At 43.9% G+C, this 15,627-nt stretch overlaps 1 protein-coding gene across 3 annotated transcripts in view; it reads right to left on the reverse strand.

Moving 5' to 3' along the window:
• Positions 1-15,627, reverse strand: part of LOC108024611 (extracellular serine/threonine protein CG31145) — a 71,497-nt gene that overhangs the window by 25,413 nt on the left and 30,457 nt on the right. For all 3 annotated transcript variants that reach the window (XM_017094637.3, XM_050888408.1, XM_044091108.2), the window contains exons 4-7: positions 8,979-9,022; positions 6,135-6,314; positions 5,110-5,813; positions 39-857 (exon numbers count right to left, since the gene is read on the reverse strand). In XM_017094637.3, the coding sequence (XP_016950126.1) occupies positions 39-857; positions 5,110-5,813; positions 6,135-6,158 (1,547 nt within the window). In that variant the 5' untranslated portion in view covers positions 6,159-6,314; positions 8,979-9,022. The remainder of the gene's footprint in view (positions 1-38; positions 858-5,109; positions 5,814-6,134; positions 6,315-8,978; positions 9,023-15,627) is intronic.

The following is a 15,627-nucleotide window of genomic DNA, read 5'->3' on the forward strand; positions in this document are numbered from 1 at the left end:
CAGATTTTGCGTAGAATAGCACGAGAATGTGGACTTACCTCTTCTGCAGGAATTTGCGCTTGAACTCGTGCAACATTCCACCGCCGCCCGTGGCATCGTAGTCGTTGCCCAGGCGGATCTTGTGGTGCTGCTGCTGGAGCAGGTGGCGATTGGCCACCCCGAAGTCCATTTGCACATCGACGATGAGCAGGAGGGTGAGCAGGACGAGGGTGGCGCCCAGGCTGATGACCAGGCGCTCCTTCAGTTTCATAGTGCGCAGGACGGCCATGATGGGATTTGTGTTGCAGCTGGGGTTGCTTGCAGCGGAAAGTGCTCTATGATTGCCGTTTGCCAACGGCGCGGGGGCAATCTTCTCCTGGTTTCGCCGATTGCTCGATCCAAAGCTGCGCAGCCTGGTAAGCCAGCCGAGATTGCGTCCGTTGGCCGCCCCAGCAGTTGGCTGGGTATCGCTGCTGGTTTGCTTGGCCACCTCCTGAGTTTGGGGATTAGTGCGAGTGGTGCGCACTATGCGTCGCCTGACGACTACCCGGCGCTTGGGTGCTGCCTCCTCCGGCTCCGAGTCTGGGTATAGCACTCGATCCGGGGGCAGCTCCTCCTCCGGCTGCTGCTGCTGCTGCTCCGCTGAGTGCTCAGCTTCAACTGGAGCTCTCCCGCCGAAGGGGTTGCCTTCGAGGTCTCCCTGTACCCTTGCCCCTGGCCAATTGGCTACGCCTATTTGTTCAGCTGATAGAGGGTCGATATCAGTGCTCGATAGTTGTTCTTGTTGCAGTTGCAATCGCTGGCGGTATCGGAAGCGCTGCAGGCGCTCTGCCAGCGGCGATGTCGACTGAGCTGCCGCTGCCGCCGCCGGTCGATAGCTGCAAAAAAAGCGGGAAATTTCATTAAAAAACCAATGAAAATTCAAGGGTGCCGGTTAGTGCGATGGGCAAGTTCTCTCGTGATAGGCAATCAAAATTCAATTAAGTTTTCATGACTTGAAGGGTCTGAAATGAAGAGAAAGGGTCGCAAAACAAAGTTGAGTAATCCTCAAAAACTTAAGCCCAGTAAAAATATTAAAAACAGAGACAATCTTTCAATGAAAATAATTTTTGTTACTAAAAATATAAATTCTGTTAAACAGAAAATTCAGCCTCAAGGAAAAGAAGAAAAACTCTCTTTCAAAGCATAACATAATGCATTTGAAAATCCTTAATAAGTAATACTATTATGGTATTTAATATTCAATGGAAATAATTTCTCTTGGCACGGCTAAAAGTAAATCAAAATTTATTTAAATCTCACAACGGTCTAATTAGCAGCAATTTATAGCAAAGCTTAAATCATCATAGAATCAATCCAAAAACATTTTGCTAGACAAAAACCAATTAATAACGAATAATATTTTATACTAGCACTGCCAATTTGGTATGTCACAAATTGATTTTTCATTTTAAATATTTATTTTTTCATTTTCAATGCATAAATTTCGAATATTTCAAGGTTCGCGTCGGCGTGTTGATAGTGTCATTTTTTGCGATAAGCTTTTCGTGTTTATTTTTCAATTGGCTGATTCTATTCTCGCTCGCTCCACATTTTGCATACTCCTAAACCTAAGCCATAACGAGCTTCAAAAATATGAACCCTTGGCCATTTTGTAGTTCGTATTTTGTGTCTGGCTCTGGTTATTCATAAAGCGGCGTCGGCAGCGGCGTCATGGCATCCGCCATGTTGACTGGCACCGGAAATGCGACAGCAGCCATTTTTTTTCGCCGGCCACCGTTATCGCTGGTTGTTGTCCTAGTGCCATCAAGTTGCCCGTTGTAGTTGTATTTTATTGTCTCCATTTTTATTGTTCATGTTTTTTGCCGGCCCACGTAGCATGAAGCATATTTTGCCGGGCTCGTTGCGAGCTCCAGTCGGAATTTGAATTGTAACTACAACAGGAAGAGCTGGTTGGTGCCAGGAGCTGGAATGGCGTACAGCCATCCGCTATCCATGGCGGATAGTGGAACTGTGGAGCAGGACCTGCAAAGTGGCCGTTGTCTATTTGGACGGCTGGCAAGCTAACGAAGCTTGCTGCTGCCCTGTTTTCTGCCCACATGCAGAGTCAACACTCCGCACGGCCCACTCTCTCGCTCGACAACTCGACGAGTCCACGACCGAAAATTGTGGGCAAAATATCTGTTGAATTGCCCGGGGCAACGAGTGCCGTAACTGCATTAAATGTGACCAAAAATGTTCGAGTTTGTAAGTGCACTCGGAAAAATATGGGGGCCGAATGAGAGAATAGTTTCCAAATTCATAGGATCAGTTATGGGTTTTCAAAAACGTACTATTTGTCAAGTTCCAAAGGAAAAATCATCAATCAAATCATAAATAATGTTTGAAAGGATTTTTTTTAGAATGGTTTCTTTATGGAACACATTCTAAACACATTCTATAAGACATTCTTTAAAGCACCATCAATAAAATAGGAAATATTAGAATTTTGTACGTTAATACGAATCAATTAACTTTGATTAACATATAAAAGGTATTCCTAAGAGAATCAACCCTAAAACTCTGCCTCAACCAATAACCCTTTCATATCCCATCTTTAAAAACATTTTCCTATAGAATCCAACAGAACTGCCTTACCGCTTAGTGCTCTTACTCAAGGTTAAGCAATTATTCTAAGTGCATGTGCCGTATGAACTGCAAATTGAATGCGAAGCCCTTAGATTGACAGGCCTAGCGATATGTTGCTGACGTAACTCGGCTCTACAAATTAAACGTCAAAATCGTAGGTAAAAATGCTGATTACAAGCGGATCTGATGTGTAGGAATAAAATGACAGGGGCGGCACTAAATTGGCAAACAAAGGGCGCCCCCAAAATATATCAAGCCGAGCAGCAGGAGGATCAGGATCAGGAGCTGGAGCTGGAGCAGGAGCAGGAGCAGCAGCAGCAGGAGCTCGGCTGCCATGTCAATCAAATCACATATCATGCCAATTTTCTATGCAGGTCCTGCCCCAGCCCCTCCCCGCCGTTCGCTTCTGTTCTGTTCTGCAGGATGAAACCCTGGCAATTGCTCATATCCATGACGAGATGATTTGACAGCCGCAGAGTGGGCGTGGCCAAAAGGGGTTAAGGCCAGACAACAGGGGCTGGGGTTGGGGTCTACGTTGGTGTTACATAAAGTACGTGTGCAAGGAACTCGAGTGAAGAGACTTGGCCCGGCCAACACACAATGCCAGCTCCCGCGTTGGCAACATCAATGGGCAGTCAAATGCAAAGCACATACGTAATCCAAAGGGGGGTGGTGAGTGGGTGGATAGGTGGGCGTGGGAGGCGGCAGGCGGGAGGCGGGAGGCGGGACAAGCGTCAGCCGCACACAAGTTTTCCCTATCAGCCGGTGAGGGCGATAAGCTCTGTGGCAGTGACAACTGAAAGTATGAGTACACGAAGGGCGAGCGCAGTTAACAGCAATTGCTGTCGTCGCACTTTGTTGTTGCTTGATAAAAGTGCTGCGTTGCATTAAATTAAACTCATGCGGTGTATTTAAACGCCGCATCGTCGAGGGTCTAGGGTCTACGGTCTACAGTCTGATGGCTTTGGCCTGGAGTCAACTGGGGAGGAGAGTCGGGGGAAAACAGCATCGTTTTAATGCAATTGCTGACAGCGGCAACAACACCGCCAGTGAGTGACAGCAATTTCCTTTCCAATTTGCGCTTTGTTTTTATTAATCAGACATAAAAATAAGACAAAAGACAGCGCTGGTAAAGAAAGCGAAATGAGGCGAGATGTACTTAAACGAGCTCTGGGGGCAATAAAGTGCAAAACAATTTAGAGCACAAGATCGCAACAAGTTGGGGGTCTATAAAGAGGATGCATTAATATTCCCACAAGTTAATAAGTCAAGTTCAAAAGTCTCTGAAAAGAATGGTTGTGAGAAGCGATGAAAGCAAGGAACTATATTTATAAGATGCAGAAAGTCGAAAGATACGATCACTTTACTTTGTATTCCTAAGGAACTTGAGACTAAGATGCATCTCAGTATCTTTTTCCTTTCATTTTTTGTTGATCCTGAGATCTATTATGTATTTAAAAGAACTCTAATATGTCATAGTGCTCAGTAGACCTTAGATATGTCATTAAGCAATGCAGTGACCATCACCCAAAATCATTTATAATCCAAACTAAGCGCCCTAAACCAAACTGGGCCATCGACTACCGGTTATCGTGCATTTCGCTGGGCCATAAATCAAACTCCCTTTCAATCAAACTTGACAAATGCCTTTCCGCTACCTTTCTCCAGCTCAATTAGCCTTCATCGGTCAACGAACTGCACACTTGTTATTATATAGTTGTGCCGCACTTGAATCGGAGCTGTGGGACCCCCTCTATCAATCGCTCTGCCTGATTGCACCAGGGGGGCTCCCCCTGTGCCCTTGTGAATTTGTTGTTAACAAATGCAATGCGTAACCCGCTGGAAACCCAGCTCGATGCGAATCAAATCGGCGATTGTGCAACAGCTTGAAATGACACGCTCAGTGCATCCGCCCCCTGGCCCGCTGGCCCGCTGGCCCGCTGGCCCGCGTGACCTGGCCACGCATCGATGGCACTCGAGAATTCCGCTGGTCGGGGGCTTCGACTCCGCCAGCGATTCCGCTGGCAATTCCACAAAAGACCCGACTTATTGATCGATTTGTTGCCACACTATTAGAGCGGTTTGCACTTGAGCTGCTTACAAACTGTTGCCACTGCGCTGCCGCCCGCCTTATCGACCCAATCGAACGGGCCAATCAATCGCGATGCGATGCGATGCGATGCCAATTGGCATTTGCCATTCGATATGCAAATGTTGGCCAGAACTGTTGCAGCCGGTTCGGAATCGAGGGTGTCAAGGTTAGTTTGGCTTACACGTTTGGCTCATTTACATGGTTCCATCCAGCTAAACTTCAGCAAATTGCAGAAGGAGTGCGCTTTCGGGAGAAAGGGAAAACGGGAAACGGGAAACGGGAAACGGTAAACGGGAAAATGGTAAATGGAAAATAGAAAAGCTAAACGCAGTTTTGGGTTAGTTGCCTTTCTGGCTTTTCCTTTGCCTGGCTGGCGGTCGTGGTTGCTTCTCGCCCCTTTGTCAATTTACCTTTGGCTGTGCAAACTTTCGCGCAGCTCCAAATCCCACTGGTCGTCTCGGGAAAATCCTCCTTCTTGCCGCTGCACTTGCAGCAGGTGATTCAATGGCAGCGATTTCTCAGCAGATTTGCCCCAGGTCATTTCATTACCAAAGTCAACAGAAGTGTCCTGGTTGTGGTACGGCTCCTGGTACTCCAGTTCCTGCTGCTCCTGCTTCTGCTCCTGCTCCAGCTCCTGCTCCCGCCGCTCCTTGCTGTTAATAAAATTTTCCAGCTGGCTCGTCGACTTCCAGTTTTTGTTCTCCATCGGAGTCCGGCTCATTGCCAATTCAAATGCACTCTGATGCCAGCCATTGTGCGACGTCCTGGGAATTACCTGGGCTGCATAGGGACTGCTGGGCTCGTTATGGTCCTGCTGATCCTGGCCATTGTATTGTCTCGCTGCCGATTGATTCGCAGTCATTGGCAATTGATTTATGCCCATGGCGTAATCATCGAAGCTATTGGAGCTGGGCAGCAGCCCCATGCCCATCCTGCCAGCCATCCTGGCACCACCCATTCCAGGACCCTCAACATCCTGGCTGCCAATCCGCTGGAGCGAGAAGCTGCTCTGGCTGCGGCTCCTTTGACCGGCTTCCTTCTTTTTGGGCGCAAAGAGATTCCGGATGCTGGCATTCCGCTGCCTTAAATCCACTTCGCTGCCGCCCGACTTAACCTGTGTTTTTTTAGACGCGGTAATTGTAAATGGAAAGCTCTTGCCCAGTTTTCTGTGCTCATGCTGGGTTAGTAGAATCGAACGGGGAACTTTGAACGGGGCAGAACAATTGTTATCTTACGGCTAGGATGGTGCCAAGCCAACAATAATTTAAGCCATCAACGCAACGCAACTCAACTCAATGGAACTCAAGTAAAAACCAAACCGAACTCGGGGGTTGGGGGGTGGGGAGGCCGGAAAACTCATGGCTCAGAGGACAATGCTGGGTCAACTCGGCGCCCTTTCATAATCGGATGAAAACATTTGTGGAGTGCTACTTACACTCGTCCTCGAGGCAAGTGACATTGAATGAGGCGGACTCGAGTTGGCCAACTAGGAGACTTTTCCTCTTCCTGCCGAGAGGGTCATCAAGTGGATGTGGAGCAGCGTTTTGGTCCTGCCGATTTTTCCTCGCTTTTCCTTTCCTCAAGTCTCTCTGCAAAGCTGGATGAGTCTATTCGGCTGTATGGGAGTGTGTGTAAAGTGCAGGCAGGAAAACCCACAGGGGGGGCATGAAAATTTCAAAAACGTTAGACAGATTAGCATAAGCGGATAATTCCGGAAAAAACACAGCAGTGGCAGCAACGACAACAACAGAAGCGAGCAGGCAGAAAAAACCGTTCCGAATCCCAAAAAGAGAAAGCGGACAGCATGTGTGAAGCGTTTAAGTGCTGATGCTGCCGGGCGGGGTTTGGGCTTGGGTTTTTCCTGATTCTCAGAGAAATTGGGTGGGAAAACTAAGGCCAAAAACGAAAGCTCTTTCCCAGCACTTCTTCCAGCTGAGTGGCAACTGAGGCGCACAAAAAAAATGTGAATGCAAAGGGAAAATCCGGCAATATCTTGAAGCTCAGATATTTCGTGTTTACCAAATACCAACAGCCAGTCACAGATGGAAAATGCGTGGAAATATGGCTTTGAAACAATTTTCGGCTATGTTCCAGGCATATTTTCCTATTTACGCTAAGGAAAAGTCAAACAGGGCGGATCGGCCATGTCGCTGAAAGTTGATCTTGGTAAATTTGCCACTTTCCTGGGCAAGTAAATAATGAATATTTGTCACTTTTCAGTTTATTAAAATCCTTACTTTCGTTTAACTTAAAGGGAAATGGATATTTTATTTTCTCTCTTCTTAAGCAATCAAGGATATACGTTTCAAGACCTCTTTGGCCCATATGTGGCATGCCAAAGAGAAGCTTTAATGATGAATGCTACCAAAAATGCATTTTAGATTCGGTGCGCCAGGCTGTTGTCCATGGGGGGTTTTTTCCCTGGCCAAGGGAAAACTGTTTTCCCACAGCTTACCTTCCCGCATCGTGTCTCTTTTTACTCGCTCCTTGGCATTGACATTTTTCAGCTGCAAGACAGGAATACTTTCCATTTTTTTGCCCACCTCCTCCTTGCAGCCTGTGTGTGTATGTGTGGTTTTTCAGCCAAAATAATCAAAAGTGGTTGGGGACCGATGGCGAAAGGAAGAAGATTCCTATCCGATGCAGCGTTACATCTGTTTTGTTTGTCCTGGAGTGGCGAAGGGACGGGGTCAGGGACGGGGAGGGGGGCCAAGGAGTGGGGATATGCCCACAAAAAATTGCATGTCAAGTGAAATTACTTGTTTGCCAAAGAGAAACGGGCTAGGAATGGGGAATGGATGCGAAGGATGCGAAGGATACGGCTTGGGATGACAACTGCAGCTCACGTACACTCACGCACCGGCACACACACAAACACTGTGCACGGCCATACACACACTCGCTCACATGTGTGCAACAACAATGGCCCTGTGAGTCCTGCGAGTCCTGCGAGTCCTGGCTGAGACTTTGATATATACGCAGACGACACTTCGATCTGCCGGGATATGCGGCTAAGCACGATAAATTGAGATGAATGTCTGGCATGCAGCTAAGTCTCTACAGCTATCTGTCTATATATCTATCTATCTATCTATCTGTTCGTCTATATATCCGTCCGGGCAGCTCAATGCAAGTCATCTTATGCTCTCCGCACTTGACACATTCCGGGAAAAGTGCATTTGCCTGTTGGCTGTCTATCTTTCTCTCGCTCCTGGCCAAGCCATTTTTCCGGGAGTACCCTGTCTGCGTGGGATGCGGGGGTATTTTGGCACAAAATGATTTGGTAAAGAAGAAAAAATTGGATTTTACCTACTTTATTTTAAATTTATTAATCCAATTTCTCAATGTCACGTCAACTTTTGACATGTGGTTAAAGTGGTGTTTTGGGAAATTGTTTAGTCATGGGGTGCCAGACTTTTATACGAGCTTAACCATCCGACAAATTTAATCTATACTAACAACGTGTGGAAAATAAGTTTAACATGACATGGGGAAATCGGACTTAGCTATCTATATTCGATCCTAGGAAGCGTTATATATAAAAATCTTTATTAACATGAAAATCAGTTTAAGCCTTTCAAATCTGTTATTGGAAAGTCTCCCCATCACAGGGTATCTGTTGAATAAAACATTCTCATTTTTTTTGGCTTAGTTTTTAACGCACGGTCGTCTAGACACATCGTTTCGCCAGCGAGGGGGCGGCAGCTATAAATATTCGGAAATGTATTCCACTACATATGGGCCATAAAAATCCACTCCCGACAATTTTAACTTTTATACCCATTCGCAATCCCGTCGAGAATGCCGTCTTCGACTCTCGGCGTGGAGCCATTAAAATGCGACACGCATTGGGCCTGCTGTAGTGCATTGCATTGCATTGCATTGCATAATTTAAGGCGTGCGGGAGTGAGCTGGAAAGTTGGCATAAAATATTCATTTAAAATGCAGCACGCAACACTCTGGCATGACGCATTGGTATAGCCATCCGTCCAGCCGAAGCCACCCACCGCCCACGCATTTAATTGCGGGCGTTGCAAATGCAAATGTCACAGAACCGAGGCGACATTTGCATGCCGATGACAGGACGCCACTGGACGTCCAGCGGGCCAGGCAAATCCTAATCCCACGCTGAGCTCGGCTGGGGGACAAAGTGACAAAATGACTGGCTGACTGACAGACTGACAGACTGACAGAAGCGACAGACTCGACACGTGCCCGTGTGTTTTGGGAGGCGTAACAATTTGAACTGGCAAACAATGAACCAATAACAAGAACTTACCCAATTCAAGGGGCACGCCGGAGGAGTCCTGGCACATTCATCAACTGTAAAATAATGAAGAAACGTCTTCGATTAGCATTCGGAATTGATAAACGAGCACTTATAATGCTAGCTACAGCATCAAATGGCAGCTGGAAATCGAATAACTTTGCATAATCAATGCTCCGCCAGCAGTAAATGAAATGTTAGCCAAAGACAACAAGCCATTAGGTTTAGGAATTAGATTGAAAGTCAACAACGGCAGTGGAGCAGTGAGGCAATGGAGCGAATTCCAATTAAATGGCCCAGTCGAAGAGGTGAAATCACAGTCCTTGTGCATCATTAGTTGGGCTGGGATGCCCCGCGTATTGATGGTATCATCATCTGCTGCCACCATGACGTGGCATGCCCCAAAGGCGCCGGCCTCCTGATAATGCACAAAGGTTGTAGGCGAAACAAAAGCATGCAGAGATGGAGGCGATACGATGATACGATGACGCTGCAGCTGGCGGCACGATAATAAGCCACACATTAACACACAACGCGATTTAAGGGGAAATCCAAGTAAGGCCGCCCATCCCTCGCAGACATCGATTGCAGTTCGATCCATTAAAATTATACGCAATTATCCAATTCCCTCAACTGTTGCATCGTCGTTGTCATGATTGCCCCGGCCATATCATCCCCACCATTACACGGTCTTTTTGCAGGCTACACTTAAGATTATCGATTGTCGTTCCAAGAAAAAATATTAAAAATGTACATAAAGATTGTACTTTTAAATCAGGTTCTAGGTATACTTTTAAATATGATAGGATGATATGATATAAGAGTGCTTAGACAGTCTCATATTTTACTTCCTCTTGAGGTAATTTGTTCGAGTGCATTCAGGCAAAGAAAATATTATGGCTCGGAGGGCTGGGCTATGCTATCCAGCCGAGCCATTTAGTTGGCCCGGCCAAAACTCACGTTTTCCAGAGATTATGAGGCCCAGGCCGCAAGTCTCTCGAGTGGCGCACGTTTTGCAATGGGAAAACTCGGTAGGAAAAGCCAGAGAAACAACAACCGAAAAGGGAAATTTTCACGGTGCTCACGTAATTGAATTGCAGTCGGCTAAATTGGCATTTATTATAATAAAAGCAAATATGCAATTTCGCTTTCCACCGGCTGGCAAATAAATAAACGCAGGCCAAGCAGCCGGCCCCAAAGAGATCTCGAAAAGCCTTTGGGGACACAAATAAGTGAGACGAATAGGAAACTTATTAAATAATAGGAGGACTTCTCGAGGAGCCACTGAGCCGCACAAAGAAAACTCTCGAGCTCTCAAGTCTTTAATGCCGTCATAAACGAAATTGCAACTCGGTTGGAGGACAGCCCCCAGTTGACCCACATTGCTGGCTTGTTTATATTTATTCGTTCTATTGAGCTGCACTTGGACCACAAATCAACCGCAAAGAAATTCAATTTAAATAAATTATTTTACAATATCAAACCGCAAAGCAAAAAATAAAAAATCCAAACCTGATGGTTTATATCGAGATAAAAATGTGCAAGAGGAAAGGGCAAGGCTGTGAGGGCTTTGTAAATGAGCAAATTAATCGCATAAATATTTGAAAACTCCCATAGAAATGAAACCGAAAACGCTACAAAAGCCGGATCTTTGTGCGAAATAATTAATTCACATATTAATATTAGTTTGCTGTTTTATAAATACATCTCCGGCCATTGTACGGAATTTAATTTCATTATGGAGCAGTGACTCGTTTAATAGGATATGCATTGCCAACGCCGCTTTGGTTTATATAGTTAAATTTGCATTATGCCTGCTATAGTATAAAAGGAAGATAAATGCGTGCCATGATCATTCTAAGCGATACCATCAAAATTAAACTTAATCCACTTTACCCCGTTTGGTTCGCAGCTCTTTCTGATTTTCCAGCTGAATTTCTAGCATTCAATTTGTAATTTTCTAATTATGTGGTTGAACATTTTGGTGTATTGAAAGCAATTACGCTAAATAATTGCACATTCCCGTTGCGTGTATTTGCGAATGGCAGACAACCTCGCCCAGCTCTTCCCAATTTTGCACTTCCTGTCCCTAAATAAGTGATGAGCTGCACGGGCCTCTTATATGCTCTCCTGCATACCCTGTGATTTTAAATGCATTTTTCGGGAAATAAAAGATCTCAATATGCGCATTAGTTTATCCTCTTATAAATTCTCTCATATCCAAGCGCAATTAAAATTTTATTTGATTTAATTTATTGTTCCACAAAGGATTTTCTTTGGCCTTGCTAAAATTTGGTAAGCCTAAAATTTAATTTGACAGATTATGAACAACATTTTTACCAATCATTGATGAGCTAAAATTAATTTTATTTTATTTTCTAAGCTAACTTTTTCACAAGATGGCATGAAGGTTAAATAGATTTGGATTAAAATGTGATAAACTTTATTTTTGTGCTATTATTTGGCCAGAGAAAATTTGCTGGCAATGAAATGCTTATGTGGGTTAAATTAAACCCATAAAAATTAAATTTAAGTAACGAAAATTCGAGTATTCGTCGAAGTAGTTTTGGTCTTAAGTCTTTTATTTAAATATATAATAATACGTATATTATAATACTTTTTAATGTAGATTTTATGTGATAGAAATTCTTTTTTTTGGCTCTACAGATTTTTTGTTACAATCCTTTTTTAAGGGTGTTTACTTGTAGCATAGTCCCCATTCAAACTCGTTTGGCTGTCTAATGACAACGTCGCCGGTTTCGAGCTCAGCACTGGAGATGTGGCCAAAATAGCGCAGTTTGGGGCTGGGTCTGTTGATGGGGCCTCAATGGAAGCGTTAACGTCAAGCTGCAAATCAGTTTTGCACTGCGCCAAACAATTTCCGCATTTAATTACATTGATTATGCGCCAAGGAGCGAATTTGGCTGTCACTCCGCCGTCTCCCTCATGGTTTCACCTCTGTTTTTCCATTTTCCAGAAACTTTCGCTGCAGCATTGAACTTGATTTTTTGCCGAGTTACCAGCGGGTGCTACTAGGCTGGGGCTGGATGGTGCTGGGGCACTTGCCCAACGAGCGTGTCATTGTTGTTGAATGCTTTTTGCGGTGACAACACTCGACACTTTCATGCTCTGTCAGTGCGGAGGCAAACAAAGTGCCAGGAGTGGGCAAACAGGTGGCTGTCAAAACTTTTCGGCTTGTTGCAAATCGTAATAATGCAGCAAACAATACGAAATACAAAATACGAATGCGGAGAGCGGCAAAAACAGAAAAATATATTAAACAAAATCCATTAACTCATAATTTTCTGCTATGCTGAACACAATCCAGAACCCGCGCTTCAGCCCGAAGTGTTCAGTTTGTTGTCGTTAAGCCAACATACTCGTACTCGCACAAACAAAAAACCCAATTGCGCGCAATTTTACGGCAGAGCGCATTTCGCCACCCAGCGAAGCGCCCAGCAGCACCCACCCACTAAACCACCCGGCACCACCCACTGCCGCTGCTATGAGGAGGCACGTATGCGTGAAATATTGTGCAAACAACAACGGCTACAATAGTTACAGCAGCAACAGCTCATCGCACTAAGAAAAACTAGATCAATATGCCATTTCATTTATTTCCGTTCCTTATTGATACAAATATTAATAAGAAATGAGTTAGGAACCTCTTAATTTTTTAGTATTTAAGTATATTTTAATCTCTAGAAAAATGAACAACACAATTTGGTATTTTTTAAAATATTATATTAAATATATAAAATAAATAAAGAATAATTTATTTCTTAAAAATGAGTTAAGAACCTGTATTTATACTTTTATTTTTTATATGAAAAGTTTAGATTTTATATGAGCAAACTACCTAATATTATATTGGGTTTTTTGAAATATCACTTCATGAAAGTATCTTTTATCCTACAAATCCGTAAGCACCCTATAAATATAAATAGGGTTCTTATGTATCTTCTAACTTTTTAAATATTTAACAAGATCATTTCATTTTTTAGAAGTGCTGTTAACAGTTAACACAGTGCATCACAACTGCAATCCCAAAATTGGAGGAGCAAAAAAAGTACTGCACTCTTAAGACGGAACTCGTTTGTAACCGAAAAATGAAATTCACACGACGTCGCCGCCGTTGATTATGGGAAACGCTCAAAACGAGTTTGATTGTTGGCGTGTGTTTGTTTGTTGTTGTCATTGCTGCGACGGTAATTCACGTGTTGCATGTGACAGTGTCGGGCTTTGTTGTGGGTATACCCACTGCATGTTCCACAGACACGTAATAATCAAAGTGTATCCATAAACCCACGACATAAGTGGCGCGGGGCAATAAATCACTTACCAGCTATAGATAGCTAACTGAATCTAATAGATCGTTGGGAGACCCGGGAACAGGGGCTTAACCCGAGAGCAATTTGCCATGATTAAAGTCGGAATGGTTAATACAGAATTCAATTATATGGCGCATAAAATAGCCGGCATTCCAGGAAAACACCTCGCTTGGCTATCGATCGATTAGGCAGGTGATTAGATTAATGTGTAATAAATTGGAAACGCCACATATAACTAAAGACTATTGTAGGTTAAATACTAAACATAGGGTATTTGGCTAGTTGCGCTGCCTTAATAGCTGAGAAGCGCCGACATATTTGCATAAAACCTCCCTCTAATGGACACCTTGCGTTTTGTATTTTTTTCCAAGGCAACTAACATTTTGTCTGCAGCTTTATGAACTGCAAATTGCTTGAATTATAAGCAATTATATACGATATAATGCCATTGGCAGCAGGCTCACACGATTCGCGCCGTCGTGGAACGCATTTTGCCAGACAATTTCATTAGCAGCAATTGCCGGCGGGTGTGCTGTGTGTGTGTCGGCATAACCGCTTCATTTCCATTAGCCATACAATTTGATTAAGTTCCGAGTGCGACAGGGTCGCCGCAGAGCTCAAATTCAAGCCAGATTACAATAATTTCTTTATCAAGCCAAACAACCAACGCACCGACACGCAACAAAAATAACAATAACAGCACGAAGGTCGTTGCATGTCCAACAATGTGCGGAGGGGAGGGTGGAAAACCTTAATTTGGCAGGAAAATGGGAAGTGGGTGGGGGCTATTTGGGGGCGGGGTTCCTTCTGCATACGCCGCTGGAGATGTGGACAATGACAACGAAACGGAAACTAGCGGAAATCATTAGAGTCTGCACAAATGACTTCAAGATACTTTTGCCCAGCCAGCCCCGAGCACTTTTTCCCCCACATCGGCACAGTGGTTCGGAAAAGCAGGAAAACCCAAATCAACGCCGCAGGGAAAAGGCTGTCAGAAGTGGGTGACTTTTGACTTCACATGCTCACGCTGAGAGGAAACTATTTGGCAAAAGTGCTGGTCATCATTACAATGTGTATATTTTGTATGAATATATTTATTTATAAGCGTTCGCCATTACTTAGGTGGATTTAATTCTGCACACATTTTAATATTTAGAAATTCATTGTTACAGGCTTAGACTTAAGTATGAAAAATACTGCAATTAAAATACGTTTTCACTCAGTCAAGTAAACTGGCTCAGCCTTGTAAAATTTGGCCATAAAACAAATGCAATACAACAATTTGAATTGTAAATTCCTGCCAAATTTCATTTTATTACCCAGTGAAGCGAACAAAAATCAACAATTTGGTAATTAAAACTTGCAATTCAAATCAATTGAAATACACATCAAATAGTTTTAGGGCAGTAAAAGAGGATAATAAACGAGGGAGAGCCTTGTTTTGTTCCATTTTAATTGCCAAATAAACAGGGGTATTTAATGCCAACATTTTAATTGATGATAAAGCAGGCCACTAAAATGTTTTGAAGACAATGAATGGGGTAATCAAAATATTGTCATTTGAAATGTAGAATGCCATTATGATCATTAGGAAGCCTTCGTTATACAATTATATCCAACTGAATTTATTTTTGTACCCTAAATATCTCATTTTAAATGTTTATATTTTATGTAAATATATTTTGTATTATAAGAGAACATTTCTGGCCATTTTTTGACACAGTGCGGCTCCACTGCGTCCTCTTTCTATAGCCTTTGTTCTGCGGGGATATGTATATATTTTTCCTTTTTTTGGCTGCCACAAAAGTGGGCAAGATGGACGGGGGCAGATTGTAGTAGTTCTTCTTGTTGTGATTTTCCTAGTTGCCAGCAGCTTGTGCCGGCATCTACTTAAATATCCGGTATCATTATTATAAAAATCAAGTTGGGAGCCAAGCGGACGCACTGGGCCAGGAAGCAATTAGGGCTGCAGAGCATAATTGGTCGAATTTTTTGCAGCTTTAGCTGGGCACCCAGGGACCCGGGCACCCGGGCGTCCAGGCCCCAATTAACAGAGATTAAAGGTGTGAAAAGCTTTGGCTTTTGTCTTGTGATTAGCCAGGAAAATGTATATATATATATACGCGAAGCGTGGGGGAAATCGCAACAACACTTGCTTGCACATTTAAGCTGGGCGAAAAAAATGGGGGTAGGTGGTTGGAGAAAATGAAGGACCCTAAATAAAAATCAAGCAGCCGTCAACGGGGCGTATGCGCCACGTGCAAATGAGATGCCAGGTGCTGCGCCGGGCTGACCGGGGGTGGCAAGTAAATAAAAAGCAGATAAAAATC

The sequence above is a fragment of the Drosophila biarmipes genome, chromosome 3R (assembly GCF_025231255.1).
Source record: "Drosophila biarmipes strain raj3 chromosome 3R, RU_DBia_V1.1, whole genome shotgun sequence".
Classification (NCBI taxonomy): Eukaryota; Metazoa; Arthropoda; class Insecta; order Diptera; family Drosophilidae; genus Drosophila; species Drosophila biarmipes.